General features: G+C 54.7%; 1 protein-coding gene across 3 annotated transcripts; it reads right to left on the minus strand.

Moving 5' to 3' along the window:
• Positions 1–3,809: 3,809 nt before the first annotated feature.
• Positions 3,810–11,616, minus strand: P2RY6 (pyrimidinergic receptor P2Y6). 3 transcript variants are annotated; one of them, XM_048295494.1, is made up of 2 exons: positions 11,541–11,616; positions 3,810–6,045 (listed from the first exon to the last, which is right to left on the minus strand). In XM_048295494.1, the coding sequence occupies exon 2, from the start codon at positions 5,988–5,990 to the stop codon at positions 4,998–5,000; it is 993 nt and encodes a 330-aa protein (XP_048151451.1). In that variant the 5' UTR covers positions 5,991–6,045; positions 11,541–11,616; the 3' UTR covers positions 3,810–4,997. The 3 variants fall into 3 exon arrangements, with proteins under 3 accessions (XP_048151451.1, XP_048151450.1, XP_048151449.1); XM_048295493.1 differs by lacking the exon at positions 11,541–11,616 and adding an exon at positions 11,351–11,530; XM_048295492.1 differs by lacking the exon at positions 11,541–11,616 and adding an exon at positions 7,987–8,214.
• Between the last annotated feature and the right edge of the window lie 13,731 nt (positions 11,617–25,347).

Here is a 25,347-nt window from a genome sequence, read left to right on the forward strand (position 1 = left end):
GCCCCCCCGCCGCCGCCGCCGCCTCCGCCCGCCCCCCGGCCCCGCCGCCGCCGCGCCCCGGCCCCGGCCCCGCCGCAGGCACCGCCCGGCCCCGCTCCTCCTCCGGGCTGCCGGCGGGCTGCATCCCTCCCGCTTTGTTTTCTCTCTCTCTCCCCCCCCCAACCACTTCTTTTTTTTTTTTTTTTTTTTGGCTTTTCCTCCTCCCTCACCCCCTGCTTTTTTATTTGTTGCATTCAAATAAACTTTCCTCCCCGGAGGCGGGGTTTGCTCCCGCAGAGGGGGAGGGTTGAAGTTTTGCTCCCTTTTTTTTTTTTATTATTATTTGTTTAATTTTTCCTTTTTTTATGGAGGGGATGGGGGGAGAGGAAGGCGGCTTTAGAGCTTCCCTCTCGCTCCCAAGATAAGCAGGAACACCTCGCACCCCTCTGTATCTTTCACCCCCCTCTGGTATCCATCAGTACCCCCCTGCATCCTTTTTTTCACACCCCCCCACCCCCAGCATCCTTCATCCCTCTTCCCTTATATAAAGGGGCTTATGAAAAAGTGGGAGAGCAACTTTTTACATGGGCAGATAGTGATAGGATGAGGGGGGACAGCTTTAAACTAAAATAGGGGAGATTTATATGGCATACTGGGAATAAAGGCTTCCCTGTGAGGCTGGGGAGGCCCTGGCACAGGATGCCCAGAGAAGTTGTGGCTGCCCCTGGATCCCTGGAAGTGTCTAAGGCCAGGCTGGACAGGGCTTGGAGCAGCCTGGGACAGTGGAAGGTGTCCCCACCCTTGGTAGGGGGTTGGAATTAGATGGTCTTTAACATCCCTCCCAACCCAAACCATTCCGTGATTCCCTCCATCCCTTCCCAGCTTTTTCTTTTTAGGGGGAAACAGGATAAATAATCAAAAATGTGAGTTCCAGCCAGAGATTCTTCCCATCGCAGTGGATTTCTCCAGACCCTGCTTTGCAGCTCATCTCAGGGAAGGGAGAACACCTTGTTCCCGACTTGCAAAGCTCTCCAGTGAAGCACTGCCCCGTGAACAGACTTTCTCGTGGGTTTTCAGCATCATTTGTCAGCGCTTGCTATTTGCAGCATATAACCCGTTTTTTTCCCCCAAGACAGCAGATTTATCGCTGGGGATGTGAAAAATGAAGGTGGCTGGGATGGCTGGTGGGTGAGCTGTGGCCTTGGCAGCACGGGTGGGGCTGGAGCAGTGTCCTGGCCACGTAGAGGACATTGCTGGCTCTGACCTTGAGGCACAAAAAAACTGAAAAAAAACCCGATCACCTCCTGTAAATGCATTTCTTAGGACCTAAAAAGCTCCTGCAGCGATGCCGTGAGATGCTCCGCCCCAGCAAGTATTGCTTCCCTGGCTCTCCCTTCCCACCCTCCGCCCTGCTTCCCTGCTTCCGCCAGTCCTGGGCTGCAAGGATGATGTGCCCATGATGTCCCCCCCAGCTGGCATTTTGGGAAAGCCGTGTATTTCATCCCCACTTGGTGCTGTAGGAGCTGTTCCGCAGCTGCTGGCTTTGAGCGCCTTGCAAGCAGAGGAGATTTGTCAAAGCGTTCACCCCATTTCTAAGGGATCCCTTTACTCACATCACCCTGCCTTCTAGGCCACGGGAATTGCTGACAGGACCCCAAGGCTGGGCAGGACATGGTGAGACTGAAAGACAGCTCTGTGTGTCCCCTGCTCTTAAAAACGTTCCAAATTAGTGATTCCAGTGTCAGGAACATCATCCTGAGGCTGCTGGATGTCACCACCTGAGCCCATGCAGCCCCTGCAGCCACCACTGCAGCCACCACCAAAAAGGCTTTTTGGAAGCTGATTAATTTTTTTCCCCCTCGGAGCTTTATTGTGGTCCAGTTTTTTTCGGCCATCTCGTCCCATGGGTCCTATCCAGGAACTGGGTGCTGTGATGGTGCAGGGCTCCTCCTTCCCTCCCTGGAGCCAGGTGGACACCCACGGATCAGCTGGATTTCTCCAAATCTAAATATTTTGCGCCCTCTCCTGGGTCCGGATGGCGTGGCCCGGCGCTCCCACCCCGTCACCTTCCTCCTGTCAGGGAAGGGTTGGGGACATCAGGCTCGGGCTCTGTCCGGGTCCCTCCCCCCCCCCGCCATGAGAGGGGCGCTGAGGGCGGCACGGGGTTTCCCAGCCCCTGCTCAGCCCCGCTCCCATTGGCTGCTCTGTGCTCCCTGCGCGGGAAGGGCCCTCGGGCCCGGGGCGGCCTCAGCTCCTCGGCACAGCCCGGCCGGGCGGCTGCAGGGAGAGACAGCTCTCACACAGCTCTCACACAGCTCTCACACAGCTCAAACACAGCTCAAACAGAGCTCAAACAGCTCTCACACAGCTCTCAAACACCTAGCAAGAATCGGTCCCTATCTATTTCTTTTCCACGGGACTCCTGGTTTGATACACCGTGTTGCAGTATCCCCGCTATAGCAGGGCTCTGCCTCCAGCCACCGCTCTCGCGGGGCCCCAGCGTTTTGCCCTTCCATGGCAGGACCCCAAAGATGCATCAGAGGCGACTTTGGCGTGGATGAGCTCAGGCCAAGGGAAAGCACAGGACTGCCTTTGCCTCCTCCATTGCATTCTGTGCCCAACCCAGAGTCATTGTCACCATCGGGACAGGGACACAGCTCCTGCAAAACCAGGTGGTTTGAACTAATGTGGCTGCATGATCCCTCTCTGTTCCAGCCCAGCCGTGATGCTGAGATCTCTGAGCATCATCCAAGAGCCTGTGACCTTTCTGACCACCCTCCTCATCCTCGTGACAGCAAGGAGCCACACTGGAACTGCCAGCACTGGATGCTGGTGAGCTCCTTTGTCGGGGTCCCCCTTCTCCCGCCATGCCGCAGCCCCGGGCGAGGGGCGCTGAGGGCGGCACGGGGTTTCCCAGCCCCTGCTCAGCCCCGCTCCCATTGGCTGCTCTGTGCTCCCTGCGCGGGAAGGGCCCTCGGGCCCGGGGCGGCCTCAGCTCCTCGGCACAGCCCGGCCGGGCGGCTGCAGGGAGAGACAGCTCTCACACAGCTCTCACACAGCTCAAACAGCTCTCACACAGCTCAAACACAGCTCAAACAGCTCTCACACAGCTCTCACACAGCTCTCACACAGCTCAAACAGAGCTCAAACAGCTCTCACACAGCTCTCACACAGCTCAAACAGCTCTCACACAGCTCAAACACAGCTCACACAGCTCTCACACAGCTCTCACACAGCTCAAACACAGCTCAAACAGCTCTCACACAGCTCTCACACAGCTCTCACACAGCTCTCACACAGCTCTCACACAGCTCAAACACAGCTCTCACACAGCTCAAACACAGCTCTCACACAGCTCTCACACAGCTCTCACACAGCTCAAACAGCTCTCACACAGCTCTCACACAGCTCTCACACAGCTCAAACAGCTCTCACACAGCTCTCACACAGCTCTCAAACAGCTCTCACACAGCTCAAACACAGCTCTCACACAGCTCAAACAGCTCTCACACAACTCGCACACAGCTCTCACACAGCTCTGAAACAGCTCTCACACAGCTCTCAAACACCTAGCAAGAATCGGTCCTTATCTATTTCTTTTCCACGGGACTCCTGGTTTGATACATCGTGTTAGAGAATCCCCACTGTAAGAGTCCTTGGGTGGCCAGGTACCTGAAGAGACACCGTGTACCTGCAGGGAGCAAGTCAGGATGGAGCTGCACGCTTGGCCAGCTGCCGGCAGCCAAGCTGGAGGTATGCTCAGCCCTGGAGATTTGAAGCAAATTACTTAAACCAACTTAGATGTGATTAGTATAAGCAGACATGAAAAATGCTGTTATCCATGTATGTATTTATATATATACACTGTATAGATACATATATTGTGTTCAGACAGAGAATTTCTGCACTGCAGAGCCTGCGCTGGGCCACAAACCTCCCTCTGCTGGGATGTATTCTATGTCTGTACATACAGTGGGTGTATACACCCATCTGAGAAAGAGCAGGGAGTTAATTCTATACATCCTGTATGTTAGAGAAGGCTCGCAGAGCGATGAGTGGTGCATCCACCTCGCAGATCCCTCCTCGCTGTGAGGGAGCAGCATCCCAACAGAGGCTGTGGGAGAAAAACTCAATCCCCAACCCTGTGGAGAGGCCAGGCCAGCTGTGGGATGTGCACTGATGAGGATGAGGATGCTGAGTAGCTCTCTGTGTCAGGGGTTTCCCAACTCTGTTCTGGCTCTGATTGTGGTGGATCCTGGTTAGGAGGTGACAGCAGGGCACACAGACACCAGGATGGGCCAGATTTGGGGTGCTGGGCTAAACAGGGAGCTGGATGCAGATGAAGGTGCCCAGGCAGGTGACAATGCTGCTGCCTTGTGCCTAACCCAGCCCATGATCATGGCTTCAGTGGGAAATCCAGCATGGGTGTTCCAGCTGCCCTTCTGTCCCCTTTGCCTGTTCTCAGTCCATCCAGAGGACCTCCTCCACCATTTTGCAGCACCAGCAATACCAGTGAGCCTGTGTCTCTTGCTGGTGTGGCTTCATTCTGGGCACTGGGGGATATGGATGTCCCAGCACCACGCAAAAAACATCCGTGACACTGACCTTGAGCTGGAGAAACACATGGCCCCACAGTATGGGCTGAACCAAACCCTCCCCACCCTTTGCATGCTGTCCCCATCAGGGAATTTTTAGTTGAGTACAGGGAGAAATCATTCCCCAGCAGCTCATCCTGAGCCAGTGATGTGTCCTCCACGGTCCCATCTTGTTCTCCACGGTCCCAGTGGATTTTTTTGCATCAGTGGCTTGGAGCTGCTCCAAGCGAGTGACTGAGCCAGGGAGAGGACACTGGACCTGTGATGGGGTTCATACTGCACCACTGCAGGCTGGAGATGGGCTGAAAGTTTGGGAGATGCCATCCTCCCAAGGATGTCCCCAGTGAAGCCATCTCTGCTCTGTGGAGCTTAGAACCGAAACTGCTCTGTGCCTTGGTGGCCCCGAGGTGGCCTTGTCCTCGCCTAGGAGCCATAGGTGATGCAGTGGTCGTGCCGCCACTTGGAGCTCACCTTGTCGAGGAGGTAACGGGTGCTCTCGCGGAACTTGCGCTGGGTGAAGTAGAAGAGGATGGGGTCGAGGACGCTGTTCATGCTGGCGAAGGGCCGCGTGCACTTGTAGGCGATGGCGAAGGCCTGCAGGGCCGGGCAGGGCAGGGTGGGCGAGGAGCGGACGATCAGGTAGATGGTCTTGGTGAGGTGGAAGGGGAAGAAGCTGATGGAGAAGACGATGACCACGATGATGACCATACGCACGGCTTTGTCCTTCCTCTTGTGCACGGCCAGGCCGATCAGCTCGTCCTTCTGGCACAGGATGCGGGCCATGCTGCAGTAGCAGGCCAGGATGGCCACGAAGGGCAGCAGGAAGCCGGTGAAGGTGAGTGTGATGCCGTAGGGGAAGTAGGCGGCGGAGCGGTCGGGTGGGCTCAGGTCGTAGCAGACGGTGCGGTTCCTCTGCGTGCCGGTGGAGGCGAAGATGAAGGTGGGCAGGCACTGGGCGATGACGATGAACCACACGGCCGCACACACCAGCCACGTCAGCTTCTTGCCCTTCTTCTTGTGCCACGAGGCCAGGGGGTGGCAGATGCCCAGGTAGCGCTGGATGCTGATGCAGGTGAGGAAGAAGATGCTGCTGTGCAGGTTGGTGTAGAACTGGAAGCGCACGAATTTGCAGGTGAAGTCCCCGAAAGGCCAGTAGTCCTTCTGGGTGTAGTTGTAGATGAGGAGAGGCAGGGAGCAGACGTAGAGCAGGTCAGCCATGGCCAGGTTGAGCATGTAGATCATGGTGCGGCTCAGCGCCTTCCGCGCCAGCCAGATCTGCCCGATGACCACCGCGTTCAAGGGCAGCCCCACCACGAACACCACCGAGTACACCAAGGGCAGCAGGACCTGCTTGAACTCCTCGTGGTAGGTGCAAGCGTTCCTCCCTGGGCTCACGGGGGCCGTCAGGTTGGCCATGGTGCTGTTCCCACCTGTCAATGTCCTCTCTGCTGGTGTGGCCTCTCCGCAGCACCTGTGAATGTCAGAGGGGACAGCTGGTGACTCGTCTGTCTGGTGTCACATATGCCCTCGCAGGATGAACCTGGACCAGTGTTCTGTAGGCTGGGGCAACCCCCAGCATCCACACAGGCTGGGGGATGAAGGGATGGAGGGCAGCCCTGAGGAGGATTTGGGGGTGTTGGTGGATAGGAAGCTGGACATGACCCAGCCATGTGCAGTCATGTGCAACCCCCCATGCCCTGGGCTGATCCCCCAGCATGGGCAGCAGGGAAGGTGGGGGGGATTCTGCCCCTCTGCCCTGCTCAGGTGAGACCCCACCTGCAGAGCTGCCCCGGCCCTGGGGCCAGCAGCACAAGGATGTGGAGCTGTTGGAGAGAGTCCAGAGGAGGCCCCGGAGCTGCTCCAGGGCTGGACCCCCTCTGCTCTGGAGCCAGGCTGGGAGAGCTGGGTGACCCAGAGAAGCTGTGACATCCCTGGAAATGTCCAAGGCCAGGCTGGGCAGGGCTTGGAGCAACCTGGGCTAATGGAAGGTGTCCCTGCCCATGGCAGCTGTTGGAATGAATCTTTAAGGTCCCTCTTCCAAGCCAGACCCTCCCGTGATTCCATGATTTGAAGCCACGATGATGGATTTCTAACAAGAAGGTGAAGGTGAAGTGAGTGGGACCGCAGAGGCTGCACACAGGAAAGCGTGGTGCCCATCCCAGCTCCACTTCCCATGACACTCATCCCCACAGAGAGGTTTGCACAAGGCCAAGCCGCTGTCATCCCCCTCTGGCAGAGGAAATTGCAGCAGGATGCGCCGGTGGCCGCCGGCACGGCTTCCTGCTCCTCTGCAGGGGGTGCCAAAGCCCTGCAGCCAGCCGGGCTCGGTGCGGGAGGTGCCACCCGCACGGAGCGCAGCGCGACCCTCGCGGGTGCTTTCACCCCGGAATCGGCACTGGTGACAACGACCCCAGAGCTTCTTAATGCTGTGCGCTCAGAGAGCCAATCCAGTGTCCTCTGGGCTGCTCTGAGCAGGGGAAGAGGACATCTGCTTTCCTCAGAGGCTGAGAGCAGCGTGACAGATGTGGTGCCACAGCCCCACGAGCCGCCTGGCCCAGCCGTGTCACTGGCAGCATCTCTGGGCACTCCGGCCACACACGCTCGGGGTGCAGCGGGACCCGCTTCTCCTCCCTCCCCTCGCTCCCTGCCCTGCCAGCAGCCCTGGCTGCAGCCCTGGCCGGAGGCACGGGGCTTCCCCTGCTGCCCCGGCACAAACCTGCCTGGAAGGGGGTGGCCACGCTGCCCGGGAAGGGGAAACTGAGGCAGGGAGGAGGTGCCCGAGCTCCAGCCAGGAGCGTGGGGCACAGGGCACCAGGGAGAGACGCACGAGTCTAGAGGCCACCCCGTCAGCTTGTACCATCCCATTTCAGGTGTTTGGGGATTCCCCAGTTCCCAGAGCACAGCCCTGCCACAGTGTCAGTGTCGGGGACACAATTTTGGGGGTGCTCTGTGCTTGTGAATCAGTCCCCCTGCAGCTGCACCTGCCGCCTATCCCCTGGTACCCCTCTGAGTCCCTCTGCACCCCCATTCAGCTCCTCACACCCCGCTGAGCACCCCGGCACCCCATGGAGTCCCTCCGTCCCCTCACTGAGCCCTCATCACCCCCCAGCATCCCACTGAGCACCCCACTGCACCCCACTGTCAGCCCAGCTCCGGCATTCCCGGCACTCACCTCTCCCACCTCCAAGCCAAAAACTGCTCCAGGGCTGTGAACTTCCCTGTCCCTTGGGTCCCCTCAAACCTCCCCTGGGACCTCTCAAGCCTCCCCCAGGACCCAAGGTTGGGGCAGCACCCACCCAGCACCCACAGGAACCTCTGCCATCCCCCGTGTGCTCGCAGGAGCACCACCAGGGGCACTGGGGACAAGGTGGCTGGGAAGAGGTGTCCTGGGGGACCTGGGAGCGCCTCTTACCTGCTGGGGTGCTCCAGGGTGCCAGTGGGTGCCCCAGCGTGCTGGGACCCAGCGCTGTGCCCAGCGCTTGGCACATCCGTGGGTGCTCTGCTCACCCCGTTGAGCAACACTTCCCTTTTCCTCTCAACAGCAGCACCCTGGGCAAATGGGGAACAGAAACCCCAGCAGGGCGGGCACATGGAATGGCTCTGCATGGCACTGCATGGCTGTGGCACAGCACAAATGCCACCAGGGCAGGGGATGCTCCTGCCTCTGGGTGCCAGGATGTGGCCAGCTCAGGCCACCATGAATGATTTGGTCTTTTCTACAATTCTTTTCATTTTCCCCCTCATTTTTTGGCCCTTTTCCCTCATTTTTGAATCTTTCCTCCATTTTTGCCTCACTTCCCTCATATTTGGCTCCTTCCAACTGTGGGCAGATGCTGGGGACAGGGATGTCCCAAGCCCTGTGGCACCAAGAGGAAGAAGTTTCTCCAATTGTCCAGGTGATGCAGTCAAACGAGAAAAACTGAGGCACAGGCACTGAATTTGAAGTGAACCAGTGTGGCCTATGCCCCTTTTTAACAGAATTTTCCCCCAAAACACCCCTTGGAGGTATTTGCTGGGCATTGCTAAGGGCCATGCCCAAGGCTACATAGGCCTTCAGTTGTGGAAGGCATAAAAAAAAAGGAGGAGCAGCCAAAAAAACAAGGGATCCCCCCCCAAAATGGCAAATAAGGGAAAAAACCCCTTTTTGTAAGAGGGAAGCAGCACTGAACCCCCCTGCTGCTGCATTTAGAGGGATGGGAAAGCTGGAGGAGAGGAGGAAAAAGTCCCTCCTGGTCCCAGGGCAAAGCCAGACACTGGAGAATCCCCATCCCAACTGTACCCTGCCCATAACCCCCAGTCACAGTCTGCCATCATCCACCAATTAATGAAACCAATTAATGGAACCACGCTGAGACCCTCAGCCTCATCCAGCTGCTGTGCCCAGGGTGTGTTCCCAGCTCATCATCTGTCTGGGTGTTTTATCCCAAAAGTCCCTTTTCTCACCCCAAAAACCCATCACGGGGGTCCCTGCCAGCTCTTGGGGTGATGGGGTTGGCACCTCCCAAATCCATAGGAGCTGGTGCCCTGACACCACGGTGATGGGCACCGGGTGAAATCCATTGGGAAATGAGACTTTTAGGGGGAAAAAGGGGCGTGCCTGTGGTGTTGGGAGGGGTCAGGATGGGGTCACCCTCATCCCAGGGGTTTAAGGTGCCTGCGGAGGAGGACCAAGGATCAGGAAAGAGAAGTGGGGCTGCTCTGTGGCCAGATGGGGAAGAGATTAAAAATAATCACCGGCAGCCGTGAGCTTCCCCTGGCACATGCCTCCTCCAACCCCTTTGCTTTCAAACCAAGCCCTTTTCCATTGCAATTATCTTTAATTAACACCCTGCTGTTGATTCGAAGGGGGGTTCTGCAAGCTGGATACAGTGGAAAAGCTTTTGGCTGTGGCTGCCCTCGAATGGGATATGGGGGAGGGCTTCCTCCTGTGCAAATCTTCCTCCTTGGTTTGTCCTGCCCATCCTGGTCTTTGTGGCTCGCTGGCAGGGCTGGAAAGCTGGGCTGGGTGGAAGTGAAAGCTCCAGCTCAGCACATTTCAAAGAGAATGGAAGGGGGATGCTCTGTCCTGCACGTCACTTGGCCAAAGCCACCACATCCTCATCCCCAAACCCCTCCTGGCTGGCGCCAAAATATCTTCAGGTGCCCATCTGCCCAGTGGGGACCAAGGCTTGGATGTTTTCAGGGAAATCTCCAGTTCGTGAAGCCTAAGGGTGTAACGATGTGGAAAAATTGGGACAAAGTTGGGAATTTTGGGGTGCTAAACATGGATTGTCGGGAACGGGGCACAGGGTGCTGGTAGAGCCACTCTGTCCTTGGGTAACCACCTTCATCTTCCCACGCTTTAGTGCCCCATCATAAATCAACACCTCAGGGAGGCTCTGGGCAATCTGGGCTTGCTGGAAAGGGAATGATGGGGACAGGGAAGGTACAATGAGCTGGCCCAGTCTCAGCTGGCCTATCCCTCTATAAATAGAAATAGAAATAGAAACAGAAATAGAAAGGAATAGAAACCTCTATACATAAATACACATCTGCACATCTCTTTACATGTACATCTCAGTACATACAACCATATTGATGGCTCTCCACGCACACACATTACATATTTACAGATATATATATGTGTCTCCACTCACACACGCACAGCCACAAACTTCCACACCCCTGTACACCAATTCGTGTCCCTGAGCACACGGGGTCACACTCATGCTGATCCATAACTCCATCCGTATGGGCAGAAATATATTGATACTTCTGTACACACATGCCTATGCAGACATGCTCATATACACGAATATATTCATACCTCTGGAGGTAGATAGGCACATATACATACATATATATATATACATAAAAGGTAGAGGCCAGGCTACTGGCACCTGAAGCAGAGAAAACCAAGTCCCTCGAGCAGATTTAAGCATATTTATGTGCCATACAACCTCTGGCATGGGGCTGATCCCTGTGAATGCCTGAGGGATGCAGGTGCGTCCTGGGTGCACCCCAGACCATGGGAGCAGAGGGACAGGGAAGAAGCCCCCCTGGACCAGCCCTGACAGGGGGATCACAGTGGGATTTTGAGCCCTGTTCCGTGGTAAGAGCTGCAAAACCTCCCTAAGAGCAAAGTCTGGCAGCTTCCATTTGGGGTGGCTCTGGGATCACCCCAAATCACAGATGTTCTCTGGATCTGACCCCATTCTCTCCAGCTCTGCTTCGTCCTGCCCAGTTCAATCTCATCTGTTTGGGTCCAGTCCTGCCCAGTCTGCCCCCATCCTGCCCAGTTGGGTTTGACCCTGTTGGATCCCATCCTGACTGGTTCAACCTTACCCCCTCGGGTCTGATCCTGCCCAGTTCGACCTCATCTTGCCAGGTCCCACCCAGACTGGTCTGAATCCCACGTCTCATCCTGAGCCAGCTTTATCTGACACGTTCGGGCTCAATCCTGCCCGGTCTGTACCCATCCCGCCCAATCCAGGATGAGCTTTTCGCGTCTGATCCTGCCCGGTTCGGCTTGTCCCGTCCCCCCCTCCGCACTCGCGGCACTCACCGGCACCGGGATGTGCCGGGAAACACCGGGTTCACTCTGACCCTCTGAGGTCCCATCCTGCCTGGTGGGAAATGACCCTGTTGGGTTCCTTCCTACCCGGTCCAGTCCCATCCTGTCCGGTCCAGTCCCATCCCGTCCTTCCAGTCCCATCCTGCCCGGTTCACTCTGAGACACTTGAATTCCATCCTTTCCCGGTTCGGCTTGTCCCGTACTCCCGGTACGCAGCACTTACCAGAGCGGGATGCGCCGGGAGGCAGCGGGTTCACTCTGACCCTGTAGGGTTCCATCCTGCCCTTTCCAGCCCCATCCTGCCCAGTTCACTCTGACCACCAAGATCCCATCCTTCCCGGTTGAGTCTGACCCTTTAGGGTCCCATCCTGCCCGGTTCGGCTGATCCCGTTCCCACCGTTCGCGGCACTTACCAGCAGCGGGATGCGCCGGGAGCCCGCGGCAGGGAGCGCTCGGAGCCTCCCCGCTGCCGCCGCCGCTCCGCCCCGGGGCCGCCCCTCTCCGCCCCGCTCCGGCTCCGGCACCTGCGGGAGGGCCCGGAGGGGCTGGGGAGGGGTCACAGCTGGATTGGGGCGAGACAGGGGGGAGAAACAGCTGGGCCGGGGGGCCGGCAGCTGCGTGGGGGCAAACATGTAGCTTAGGATCGTGGACGAACATCTGTATCAAAGAGGGTGTCGGGCGGCTCCCAACAGCCCCAAAAGTGGGATTTACAGGGTGGGATGCCCATGCGCTAGGGAGCAGCTGGATTGTCCTGGCCCGGCGTGTCGGGGACAGGGTCTCCCTGCGGCACCGGGTGGCAGCCAAAGGGGTCGGTGCCTCCCGTACTCATTAACCAGGCGGTCAAGGCTCCGCGCTTCCTGAGCAGGGCTATTAAGGAGCAATAAGGCAAAGAACCCCGGGGGGAAGGGTTGGGTACGAAACGGCAGATGCATAAACAGCACTGGGATGCTGGGATTCCGCGGGATGAGGGGCTTGGCTCTTCCTTTCCCTGGGAGCCCATTTTGCCTTCCAGAATGATTCCCTGCTTTCCTTTCTGGGGCTTGTGACGGGTCTCAGTCTCAGTGGAAGGGAAGGAGGTGCTGGGGACACTGCCCAGAGGATGGAACTCCATATGGGGGGCTCCTCAGTGTCTCCTCATTGAGCAGGCACCCAAATAGGCCGTGAGAGGGTTTGGGTTGTAGAGAATGGATGGTGAAGTGCAATGAAGCGCCTGGATCCTGCTGCAGTGGACAACACGGCTTTCATCGATCCTGGCGCGAGCCCACGGCCAAGCTGGGCAGCGTGGCCACAGGAGAGATGGGCTCTGGCAGGATCTGACACGAATATTTGCAACCACAGCCAGGCTGGAGCCATCCCTCACATCCCGGGGCTGCCTGGGCTTGTGGGGTTGGGTTGGCAATGGCTCGGTGCCCTTGTGAAATTCCCCGCTCCCTCAGTCTCCACGAGGAGAAGAAAACTGGGGTGAAATGTGCTTTTCCCCAGAAAACGTGCCTTGTGCAAACAAGCCCAACATCCTGGGATGGGGAGCCCAGGACTTCCCACAAGCATCCGGGGAATGCAGCTGAGGATGGGCACAACTCACTCCCCCAAGCAACTGACAGCGAGGGCACCTATCCCACCTCCAGTGCTGCCTCTGTCTTTGGGGAAGGCTGGTGTCCTCCTCCCTCCCGGCACAGCGGGTGTCCTTGCAGGTCCCCAAGGTGAACAGCCGGCTGTCCCGCTGTGGGGACACTGTAAATAGTGGTGGGAGTGTTAAAAAAAAGAAAATACAACAGTGGCTCCTGGCTGCCTGCCAGCTCCAAATGCCTCCACTGAACCACGAGCCCAGCCCTAGAGCACCTGGAATAAATGGGAATCCCCCAAAAATGACATTTTGGGGGCTGAGCAGGGATAGGGGAGGCTAATTTGGAGGCAGTAGACAGGGCTAAAAAAAGAGGTTTGAAGCAAAGTGTTGTTTTTAAACCTCTTTTTATTCATTTTATTCTTTTGAATCATTGGGAAAAATAAGTGGGGTTAGGGACTAGCCTGGTTCCTCTTGGAGTCTGACCGAGTGAATTAATCCTTGGCAAAAAGGCCTGGCACAGTGGCTGGATTTGAGTTTCTGAGCCCCTGGTTTCTGTTCCTCCGGCTGGAGGTTGCCAGTAACTGCATTAGCTCCTGAGTGCAGGTGACCTTTGCCACTGCTGCTCCCGGGGGTGATTGCACCTTCCCACCAGCATCCAGGCTTCCAGCTGCCAGCAGATCCCACAGTGGCTGCTGGATGTAGAAAGGAGCATCTGTGGTCAAGGCCAGGGAGGCAGTTTGGAACTGGGACCCTGCTCCTCCAACCGGTGCAAAACCCCTTGGAGGTGAAAAGCAGCATTTTTCAAATGCTGAAGCTTTGTGAGAGCCTCAGGGCTGGGATGTCCCCACCACCAGACCCTGGATGTCCCCATGGGGGGGTTCCTCAGGGCTCTCAGGTTGTTCCCCAGCACAGACATGCAGGGATCAGGCTGGGTCCCTTCTGCCTCGGGCTCCGCCATGTCTCACCAGACCGGAGACGTCTTGCATGAAGAATTTCATTACATCTAAAAGCTATTTATAACGGAAATGGAGTTAATCTCTTATGTCCTGACAACTCCAGCCTGCCAGGGTGGTGGATCTGGTTGAGCTTGCTCATGAGGAGGTCAGATTTGATGGCAACTTTCTCTTTTTAAACCAGTGCAAAGGATATGGTCACCCCCATGGACGTCTGCTATCCCAGCGCCTTTGAATCCCTGGATTTTTAGCAGAGAAGGTGTTTGGTGGAGAAAGTCTCATCTCCTGAGCTCTGCTGCGATGGAGCCCTCCATCTTCTCGCTGCAACCAGAGTTCACCACAGTCAGAGCAGTGCAGCCAACTGGGGTGAAGTCAGACAAGTCATCTCTCTGCTGGACTTCTGAGGTGGAGAAACTGGTCACCCTCCACTGCCATCAGGGATCCTTCACAATTTGGATCTTCACAATTTGTAGTCAACTTTGTCTCTTCAAGGACAGAGCTGGGGTCTGGGATAGGGGCATCCCTGAACTTTGCATGGTTGAGCGGAAATCAAATACCTCCAGGTTGGCCACAATCCTTCCTTTGGCTCCTTGCCCTCCATCCTGAAAACCCTTTTGGGTTTTACCCTCTCTGTGGCTCTTTCCATCCAGGAAGAGAGAAGGATGTCCAAAAGCAAGCTCAGATCCTTTTGGAGACCTGCAGGATCTGTCCGTGCTGCCTGGGGGTGATGGGGAGCACCCCACATCCCTTTGGATCGCCAGCTCCACTTTCCAGACTGCATCCACAAGGAGGAATAAGGAGCTCAAAACATACGGGACCTGGAGGTGCTTTCGGGATTTCCCATCCAGGAAAGATTTAAAACAACTTCCCTCAACTCACTGTTGTTTCCTCATCAGCTTGTTTGCTTTGGCTGCTGGACCTGAGGCAGTTCTGCAGCTGGAGAGCCTTCTCTGGGAAATTATTGATCCCAATTGCAACAAGGGATCAAGTGTGGAAATGCTGGTGGAGATGCCTGCATTTGGGGTACCGCCATGCCAAAGGGACCACATGGCCAAGGGTGAAAATAGTTATTTTAAACTTGGAACCCAGCATCTCAGGGATGAGCTGTTGGTGTGACCCAGCCCACTGCGGGGCTGGGGCAGCGTGATGCCAATCAATCCCAGCCCATCCCCTGGATCCAGTTTCGCGAAGAGACAGAGGGTGGGTCGAGGGGCGGCTCAGAAGCCTAAGCCGCACCCCCTGGGCGGTGCCCGGGTCCAAGCCGCCTCCCCCGGTTCGGGAAAATTCTCGTTTACTCGGTTGTTCACTGGTTCTGTTATCACTCCCGCCTCTCGGTTTACCCCAGTGGCTCTTCGTACATTGTATCCTCCCCCTGGCTTGTAACTCATTGGGTGTTTTCCCTTTTCACCGGGGTTTTCAAATTCCCTGTAAAACTGAGGACAAGCCTCAGGGCACCATCCCATCACTTCCCATCGGATTCCAGCCTTCCAAGCTTGTTCGGGTTGCGAAACTTCTAACAATAAACCTGTTAGAAGACAGACCCGAACAGCTTCTTGCTTCTTTTGTCTCCGAGCTACGAGAGCCGATCCCGTCGGCTCCTGCCGTGTTCCCTCTGCCGAGAAGCCAGCTAGCCAGCCCAGCCAGCAGCTCTTTCCTGATCCCGAAGTCGCTTCTGCGATGCACAGAAGAACGCAGCTGGACTCCCTCTGACCTGGGGCATGCCAGAGCTCGTGCCTTGAGCACCAAGAACTGCGTTAATGAGCCACCCTGAGGAGCTCCATGATCATGGTCCACCGCCTTGAACCAGGGCCAAACACAGTTGTCCCAATTTACCACCATGTGGGCATCCAACACTTGGCTCTTATGGATGGGTTGAGGCAGCACAAGGATGAGGCGGTTGAATTTCACCAGGAATTTTGTGCAACACAAATTTAATGCTTTACATTAAAAACTACTTGGTGCAACTTCCTGTGGCCTCCCCGGGAAACCTGTGCTCGGTTCTGAAAGCAATAAGGAATTTTCCATGTGACTTCTAAACCATGGATCGAATCACCCGGCTGGATGGATGTGCAATTATTATTCTGTGCAAGGGTCTGTGCATTTCCGTAGTGGGAATTTTAAGTATTTTGCTGAAGTCATTTCTCAGGTCAATTTAAGTCATTTGCTTGTTAATACCATTAAATGCAGTGTTGTTGACTCAGTTGGCCCACACCCTTGCCAAGGGCTATAAGGATGAGGCCTTGGGGATTCCCAAGACCCCAAAATAACTTCAAGGCCTGAGGCATCTCCCAGAGGGACAAAAGTCTTCCAGGAATTCAAACTCAGAGCATGGACCATTTGCTTCCCAGGAGCATGCAGGGATCTGCTCAAGTCTTGGGCTGGTTCTCCTTTTCCTGCAGGTGGGTCCATCACATCCAGCCACCACAGCAAATATTTGAAACACACTTCCCTGTTCCTTCCACTGCAGAGGAAACCAAACCGGACATTTATTTTGGGGGAAAAAACTGTTTCATGTCTGGCATCACTGATGATGTTTTCTGTGGGAGCTACTCATATGTCTTTACTTCTCCCTTTCGATTCTGCTTCTCAGAAGATCACACTGTGCCCTTGGAGATGAAAGGGGAAGGCATGTCCCAAGTGATTTATATTTTTAATTCCAAGAATTGGTCTCTCTTGTAAGAAGGAAAATGCTTTGTTTCTTTTTTCCTTTTTCTGTAGAAGAGCAGAATTACAAAAACAAGGCGAAATTGAGTCACAGTTTTCTCTTCAGTCATTCACAGGTGGGCAAAAAAACCAACTCTACCAGTGCTTGAGGTTTGTACTCAGCTAAACCAAACGTGATGGTAACATTTATAGGAAGATTTTGGAGAGATCCCAGATAATAATACCTCTTGATTTAGGGATAAGAGCTTTTTCTGCTCTGCTTGCTGGGAGATGACTGAACCACCACCACTTGTTGGAGGTTTTACCAGGAGCAGCCCCACAGAGAGACAGTTCCATGTCCTCCATTCCCGAATGGGAATTATTCCCATTTCTTCCCGCATATAATCTACCAGAAAATCCCTTGGATCCGCTTCTGTGCAAGCAGAGAAGGGCTCAAAGAGCCAGCAAACCCACTTAGGGCTTGCTGTAGGGTTTGCTTGGTGTTATGGGCAACATTAGGAGCAGGAACCGGGGGTGCAGGGTAAGGAGGGGGACAGGATCAGCTTCCCAGGATGGACTCAGTTTTGCAGGGACGTGCAGCAGTGCTGGGAGCAGCATTACCTTGGCAGCACCTTCTAAACAAAGCTCGGAGCAGAGCCAGGGCCCAGACACTTCATCCAAACACCGGGGGGAAACCATAACAAGCAAAATACAATCCTGGGGGGTCCTGGCCATCAATTGTCTGTGTTTGGGCACAACCAGGCATGGCTGCTGAACCTTCTCTTTTGATGTGGTGGCTTGCATGTGCCTGGGATTTGGGTGCTGCAGGGAGGGTGGGTGGGATTCGGGTGCCTGTCCAGCACAGGAGTGTGGCCAGGAGATGCTTCTTGATGCTCAGGAGATGCTGATCTGGAGCTCAGGTGTATCTTTGACGAGTTGTAAGACCATCCTGAGCGAGGAGGTCTGTGCCTGTCACTGCTGGGAATGATGGCATGGGCTGGGGAGCTCCTGTGATGACCCCCATCTGTGCCTCACTTTCCCCAGTTGCTCAAAAGAATGAATTCCCAGCCTTCAACTTCTGGGTAAGAGCTATAAAACCTCAAACAGAGGGTCGGAAGGTTGTGTCCCACATCTGCCACAGGTGAAACCTCCTGGAGCAGCAGGCAGGGCCCTCCTCCCCTCAAGCAGCCCATCCTGTGCTATCTGGGACACCTGAGACCTGCCCCAGCCAAAAATGTTCAAGCAGGTCCATCCCGTCGGGGATGTGTTGCAAAACCAAGGCAGTGGCTGATTTCTGCACCTCGGCAGGGAGGGAGGAGGGGAATCTGATGGGAAACAAGATCAGCTCATTGCCCTGGAGCTTGCATGTGCTGGCAGGCTCAGGAGCAGTGGGTGACCTCACTCACAGCACCTTTTGCAGTGTTTTAGCCTCTTTAATTTGTTTTTTAAATCATTTTCCTGCAAACAAGGTTCTATTCTATTCTTTTCTATTCCAAGTTATTATTTTTAAATCCCTTTACTCAGGCCGGGAGCTGCCAGTGCCTGGGTCACTCTCTCTCCATGCACGTCAAACCAAGAATCCTCATCTCAGCAGGGTGGTGACTCCTCTAACTTAAGGGGTAAATACTCAGACAAATCTGGCATAAACAGAGAAAATGATGAAATGGGTTTGATTTAATATATCCAGTAATCCTAGGCATTCTCACTTCCTTCCCGGTATTATCTGCTGTGTCTTCTATTCCTGGATACTCAGAGAAATTTGCTCAAAGGAAAGCCGAACAATAACAGAGAGGAGATTAAAATAAAACAGAAAAATAACGGGAATGGCGGACAAGAACTTGGTTGGGTTTCCAGGAAGGTTCAAGGGAATCTTCTGTGCAGGGATGTGACTGTGCCGTGCTCCGAATCCCCGTTGGAGGGGGAGGTGAAGGTGCTGTGCTGCCCTCAGGAGCAACTGCTGGACTTTGGCATCCTTGGTCCAAACTGGCTCATCTCAGCAGGGTGGCTGGAGAAGGAGCCATGGGATGTTCTCTGGATTGTGCTGTGGTGGGCTCTGTCCCTGCCACAGGGCTCTGAGTATGACTTATTCCCAGCTAACAGGGCCTTGTCATCCAGAGGCCAAGAGGGGCTGAGACCAGGCGGCTGTAATTAGGCAAATCATTAAATCTCTGTTTTCCAGGCACTTGGACATCTGTTCTTTAACCCAGCCACTAGAGGAAATGCTGCTTTTCTCCCCCAGGATGAGAGCGGGTGCGAATTACCCTTGGCTAAGCAGGACCCTGAGCATGACACACCCTGTGGTCCCTCTTGGCCTGGCACACCTGCACGTGCCTCTGCTCAGTTCTAATGTGAGGGCTGAGCTGCATCCCATTTCCTCCTGGTGAGTGTCCAAATGCCCCGATCTGCGGGATTTTAGAGGTACCACGTGGCCCAAGAGCCAACACAGCAACGGTCTGGTTTGGCCATTCCCAGACCAGGGACCTCCAAGGGCAGCACTTCCCTGTGTGGTGATCGTGTGTGCACAAAGGCTTTCAGTCTGCAAACAAGCAGGGCAGCTCAAGGGCTTGGCTCCCACCCTGCCAGCTCCTGGATGTGTTCCTCTGCTGGCTCTTCTCCCTCTCCCTCTCTCCGTGGCTCAGCAGTCCCGCTCCTCCCTCCTCTCTAGGCTTGTCCCTTGCCAGGCATTAACATGGGAAAGCTCCCAGGTGTCAGAGATGTCACCACTGCTGACTTCTCTGGGCATCTTCCAAGAAGATGTCTCCAGGGGGTTGTGCTCCTCCCTGAGGTTCCCAGGAATTCTTTGTTGGTGTGCAGGGCCTGGAGGGAACAACCATGTCCACATTGCTTCTGGGACTGTCACGTAGGTGCTGTGATTGTCACATTGTCCTGGGACTGGCACATCATCATCCTAGGACCAGTGAGGAAGACACAGCCACACCAGCAGGCAACACTAAAAGGGTCCCTGGTGTGGTGGTGATGGCAATGGCCTCGTTTCTCCTCCTCCTCCTCCTCCTCCTCCTCCTCGGGCGGTTAATATTGACTGAGTTTATGAATTAACTTCCCTCTGAGCGAGTCGGCACAGCCAGAATGGGGACATTAAACAAAAAGCAAGTCGCTGGTGACTCATGCCATGGCCCTGTGCCAAGGCAAGCACAAAAGCAGAGGCCTCAGCAGAGCCTTGGGAATTGTTCACTCTTCAAAGCCACATGGACCTGGAGGAGACTCTGGATGGGTCCCCTCTCTAAATTCAGCTGGGGCAGGTGAAAAACTTCTCCCCTTCCCAGCTCTGGTGCTCAGGACCTCTTCTCCTCACCCAGTGCAGAGTCAGCAGAACAATCCATGGAAAGATGCTGCCAAGAAGACAAACCTTGTCCCTGAGGGCCACCCGGATCCCAGAGTGACACAGACCTCATCCAGGATTTGGGAAGGTCCCTCTTCCACACACTACAGGGTCCATCTGCTCCTGCATGTGATGATGCAGCCCTGTCCTGCAGACTCCCAGAGGTCTCTTATTTTTGAGGAAAATGAGTAAGAGTTGATTGTTCTTTTGGGTAGGAATGGATCAAAGAAGTTTTAAATAGTAAACCTGTCCTTTCCTATAGTTATTTCCCTCTTTATTCCCCCTCCTGGCTGCTGGGAGGTTTGTAAACATTTATTGAAATCTGCTTTAACATGTCACGCTGAGTATTTCCTTTTGGCCAGCTTCTTACACGTTTGCTTCCATCCAAATTCCCATACAAGGACAACAGGGAGCCCAGCCGCTCTCAGCCCTCACAGCCTGCCCAGAGCCCTCTTGGGGTCATGGCTGGAGGGCAGGAAGGCTGAGGCCTCCCCAAGGTCCTGGCTCGGGTGGATCCTTTGCTCTGATGGACTAAGGAGGTGGGTTGTCTCCTGTGCCTGCTTGCAAAAATCCAAAGGCAAAAGAGGTGAGAATAAGGAAAATGGAGCCAGAGTCTTTGGAGTGGTGTCCAGGTGATGGACACCCATTGAAACTTGAGAAATCCTGTTTAGACAGAAGAAAATGGTTTCGCTACTGTGAGGGTGGTCAGCTGAGGTTGTGGAGTTGCTCAAAATCCATCTTGACACGGCCCTGGGCAACCCACTCCCAGTCCCCCTGCTTGAGCACTGGACTAGATGGTCTCTAGAGGTCCCTGCCAGCCTCGGGCCCTCTGGAAGGGAAGGAAGAGGACATCCTTAGGAAATAAACCCTGCCTGCTTGTCTGGGAAGGGGGAGTCTCTCCCATGCCTGGGAGGGGACGAGGGGAGTCCCTGAAGCCACAGTTGGGCGTGATGAGGATGTTTCTCACCCACACTTTGCCCACACTTTTGCAGGGTGCAGGGGCTGCTCATTCCAGCCCTTTCCAAGGCTTTTTATGAAGCTTTCTCCCACACACAACAGTGCACATCAGGAGTGCAGTCCCCTGCCTTTGACTCATGCAGTGGCCCTGCAAGGACACAGTGAGCTCATCCTCCTCCTCCTCCCCCCTCCCCATTAAATCCCAGACATCCTCCAGATGTTCCGCGGAAGGATGAGCACCACGTTTTTGTCATTAGATCAGAGATAAAAGCTCTGGCTGCACTGGATGAACTTGTGCCCTGTGAGGCAGGTGCCAAAGTCCAGATGTTCACAGCACTGGCACGGGTGAGGAGAGGGAGAGGGCTGGTCCAGGAGAAACATCTGGGCACGGTGGCTGCTTGACCTGCTCTCCGTGGAGATGGAGCCCTTTCCAACTGGTTTGGAAAGGCAGGACAAGCTCCTCTGGAGATGAAAAGCACTGGGAAGCACCTGCATTCCTCCTGACAGTCTGAGTAGCCTTGCCAGGTGATCATCCTAATCTTGGCTTGATGTGTCCAGATGTGTTTTAAGAAGTCCATGTTTGAATCTCAAGGCTGCTTCTATAGATTATGGGGAGAAGCAGCTGGCTCCAGAGGAAAATTCCTCTTGAATCCGTGGAGGTGGCATTGGCTGTTTCTTGGAAGCATCCTGCTCTCTGATGCTCTAGACTCCTCCCACACTCTCATGTCACACCTGGTTTGGGGAAAAAGCAAGTGAAATATTGGGCTGGTGAGAAACTGGAGAAGGATTTGTGGCATGAAGAGCCACCTACTTTCATAAAATTGCAGAACAGTTTGGGTTGGAAGGAACTGAAGTCCAAACCTAGATCAGGTTGATCAAAGCCCCATCCAACCTGACCTTGAGTGTTTCCAGGGATGGGCTATCCAGAACCTCTCAGGGAATCCTGTGCCCGTGTTTTACCACCCTCACTTTAAAGAAACCCCTTCTTGTATCTAATTTTCTGTCCTGTTTTCTTCTTTCTATGCTGTAAATTATCTCACAGCTCTCTGCCCATGGATGTGGAGTGAAGAAGGGAGCGGGGCAGAGAAAGTTGCTCCAGAGGGAGAATCAAAGGGTTGGAGCTCAATGTTTTCCTGGGAGCTGCTCAGAGGAGGGGTGATGTCCCTCTGCTCCAGCTCCTCACCCTTGGCCTGCAGCAAAATCAGCTTTCTGAGGGCCTTCAGCAGCTCTAACCAGCTTCTCCCTTAGCCTAAACAATCCCACTCTGGCTCCAGCCTGTGCTTGCCCTCCGGGGCTGCTTGGCTGTGCCCTCGGGGGCATCTTGAACATTTTACCCACTGTGGATAAGGGGACAGGGTCACTGTGTCCCTCACTACACTGTGCAGGGGGGCTGGAAGTCCCTCTCTACCAGCAAGGCCTCCCAGTGTACTCCTGACGTGCCTCCCAGTGCATCCAGCCTCCTGGTTTGGGAATGGAAAATGTAGAGAGAAATGGTGAAAAAAATAGGGGAAAAATGGGTACAAGCACATATTTACTGCCCCAAACTGCCCCTCCATGCTCACTCAACCTGCACACCCAGCTGGCAGGGAAGGAATGTGCTCCCAATTTGAAAATGCTCCCAGTTTAAAATTTCTCCCAGTTTATAAGCACAGGGAGAGTGTTTGTGGGGAGATAAGGGCTGGTACAGATGCAGAGAGCTGGGTTGAGATAAGAACAGCCATCAGCAAGTTCTGCAGAGCATGGAATTGTTTCAGCTCCATGAAGCTGCGTCCAGGGCCAGGCACCCCTGGACTGCACCAGAGATAGGAGAGGGACACACTCTGCCAGCCCTGGGCGCATGGACAAACCCTGCCCCTCTGGGGCTCGGTGCAAAATCATGGATGTTCTAGCTGGGTTCCTTTGCTCCGCTGCCCTTTGCATCCCGGGGTTCCAACCACAGCTGTAAATAACCATAACAGAGCCTCCCCCAGCACCTTGATCCAGGCTCTGGCTCCTTCTCCAGCTCTCCATGGCATCCTGGCTGGATGCAATACCATGCTCAGGGTTGTTTCCCTTGGGAAATCCCCCTGGTGCTGCGTGTTCCCCTGCCTTGGCCTTGGATGGAGGTTAGCTGCTCCATGTCCTGCATGTCCAACATTAATGGTTGGACTTTATGATCTTCAAAGTCTTTTCCATCCTCAATGGTTTTCTGATTCTATAACGTGCTGTAAGCTCTTCTGTCCTCCTCCCCTCCCTTCCAATCCATCTTCTTTGATTTCCACTTTGCTCTTTGCACCCAGGCTGGTGTGCACTGAGCAGGTCTAGGCATTCCCGAGGACTTGCCTGATTCCCTTTCCTTCAGGCTCAGGAAAGGATCTTTTCTTCGTTTATTCCTTCACCCAATGCTAAAGCTCATTTTCAAAGAACAATGCAAGTCCTTAATGCCACAAACCAGCGATTTCTGAATTTTTGGGGACAAGGCTTGGGATTATGCAGAGCTGTTTGCTGCCTACCTCTGAATTACAGTGACCTCCCACGGGCAGCCACAGTGGGAGCACCAGCGAAATACCAATGCCCCAGAAATACTGCACACAAACAGCACAGAAAGCCAAATATTTGTCCTTTCATGCTCCCCCATGAGGGTTCCTTCTGCAGAGCTCCCCTGGCCCTAGACTGGGATGAAAGGGAGGGGAAAATGCAGAGGGGAAGAGAGGCTGGAGGGGAAATAATAACAGGGGCAAACAAGCAGCGCCAGCATTTGAGCCAGAGCCTGGACACTGAACTCAGCTCCTCTTCGTGATGTTTCCTAGGACACCAACTCTTCCTCCCTGCTGGTTTTAATGGATTCTCTTAACCAGGCATTAATGGCTGACGCCAGCCACGTTTCTCACCACAGCCAGTGGCACTGCTGGGGGCACTTCAAGGTGTTTGCACTTGTGACACAGTGCCAGAGAAGTGCAAGAACGGTGATGAAATATGGATCGGGAATCCCAAGGAGCTTGGAAAGAAGAGCTGGTGCTTCAGTGACATCTGTAACAATGGGTATCCTTCCACTGGGTGCAGAGGAGCTGCTGGCTTTGATGGGCTTGTCTCAGTATGGAGACTGGGAAGTGACAATTCCTGAAGTTTCAGCTTTCTGGCCTCTGCAGGGACAAGGGATGCCTAGAAAATCCTGGAAAAACCCTGTAATGAGAAGATGAATAGAGAGAATGCCGTAACAGAACATGTATAATTCTCGTGTTCTCAAAGTTGGTTGTATTTGATTTTGGATGGGCTGGTGGTGGCTCTTCCAAGACAGCAGGAGTTCATCAGCACACTGGAGTGTGTTTCAGAGAATCATGGAATGGTTTGGGGGGAAAGGGGCTTTAAAAACCATCTTGTTCCAGCCCCCCACCATGGGCAGGGACACTTCCCTCTAGACCTCCAAGCCCTGTCCAGCCTGGCCTTGAACATTTCCAGGGATTCTGGATCAAGGCCCCAGGGTTTCATCTGCCTCTCTCTGACCCCAGGCTCATCGCTTCAGGCCCTTCCCACCTCTGCCTCCGTGGTGAGGAGCAAAGCCTGGTAAGATGTGACCCCCCAGGTCAGCCTGCCCTGGACTTTGTGTCCCAGTGTTCCCTGTGGCTTCCCATGGCACAGCCTGGTGCACAACCAGGGGCAAGGAGCCACCTCACTGCTGCCACAAGATCAGGAACTATTCCCTCTCCATCCTCCTTCCCTCTGGGCTCTGGGGAATTTCCATTTTTGCTCCTTGGATTATGTTCAAACCCTCAGGCCACACAGAACAACAGCAACGAGGCGAGCTGGTGTCGGGGAATGGCATTTAGGGGACAACGGAGATGTCCCCATCCCCTGTTCTCCATGAAGATGGAAAGCACAGTGGTTACGAAAGGGCTTCATCTCTGAGGACTCCCAAGCTGTCCACAGGGGATTTTTATCTCTTCATGTGTGCTCAGCCAAGCAAGGAGTTACACACCTGGAAATAGGATCTGGCTGCACGTTAGGGGCATCTGCTGTCCCCGTAACATTTTGGCACCACAAAGAGGGACTTTGGTGTGGCTGCACTTTTACACCGCTGCGTGAATTCACAGATTTTGAGCTTTCCTGGGCAAAAAAAAAAAGGCTGTATCTATCTTAGGGATGCAGACACGCCATCCAGCCAAGTAAATTTGTAGCCTTTCACTGTTAAAAGTTGAGGATGCTCCTCCTCAGCTTTCCCTCTTCTTCTGCAGGATCCATGCATGAGCTCGGGGTGCTGCCACCGAGCTCTGGGTGGCCAAGCTGTGATGGGCAGAGCCAGGACAAGGCATTTGTTGTGCCACAACACTGACCAGTGACTCTCCAGGGCTCTGGCTGGGAAGTTAAAGTGTCCTGGCTCATGGCCAGAACAAATATTCCTCTTAGACTCATCAGACTGAGGCTACATGTCTGGAGAGTCACTGCCTGCCCCAAGTCTGCTGGTGGGAGCAGAGGTCCAGAGAGGCTGTCTCTGGAGGACAGTGGTCAAGGGACACCTAGAGGTGACCACACTGGCAAAACCCACAAGCCCCAGGGTAGAAATGTCCACAGCAATGTGTTCCTGACTGAAGCACCCTTTGGTTCCCACTAGCCCTTGCTGTCTCAGAACATCGTGTGTGTCAGGGAGGGTTCCCCAGCATGCCCAGCTCAGCCAGGCTCTCACCACCTCCACCAGCCTTGCCCTGGGAAGATGCTGATGGGGATGAGATTCTGGACCCTGGCCTAGACCATGAAATACCGGAAAAAGCCATTTTCTGCAGCAATAT

The sequence above is a fragment of the Corvus hawaiiensis genome, chromosome 2 (assembly GCF_020740725.1).
Source record: "Corvus hawaiiensis isolate bCorHaw1 chromosome 2, bCorHaw1.pri.cur, whole genome shotgun sequence".
NCBI classification, from domain to species: domain Eukaryota; kingdom Metazoa; phylum Chordata; class Aves; order Passeriformes; family Corvidae; genus Corvus; species Corvus hawaiiensis.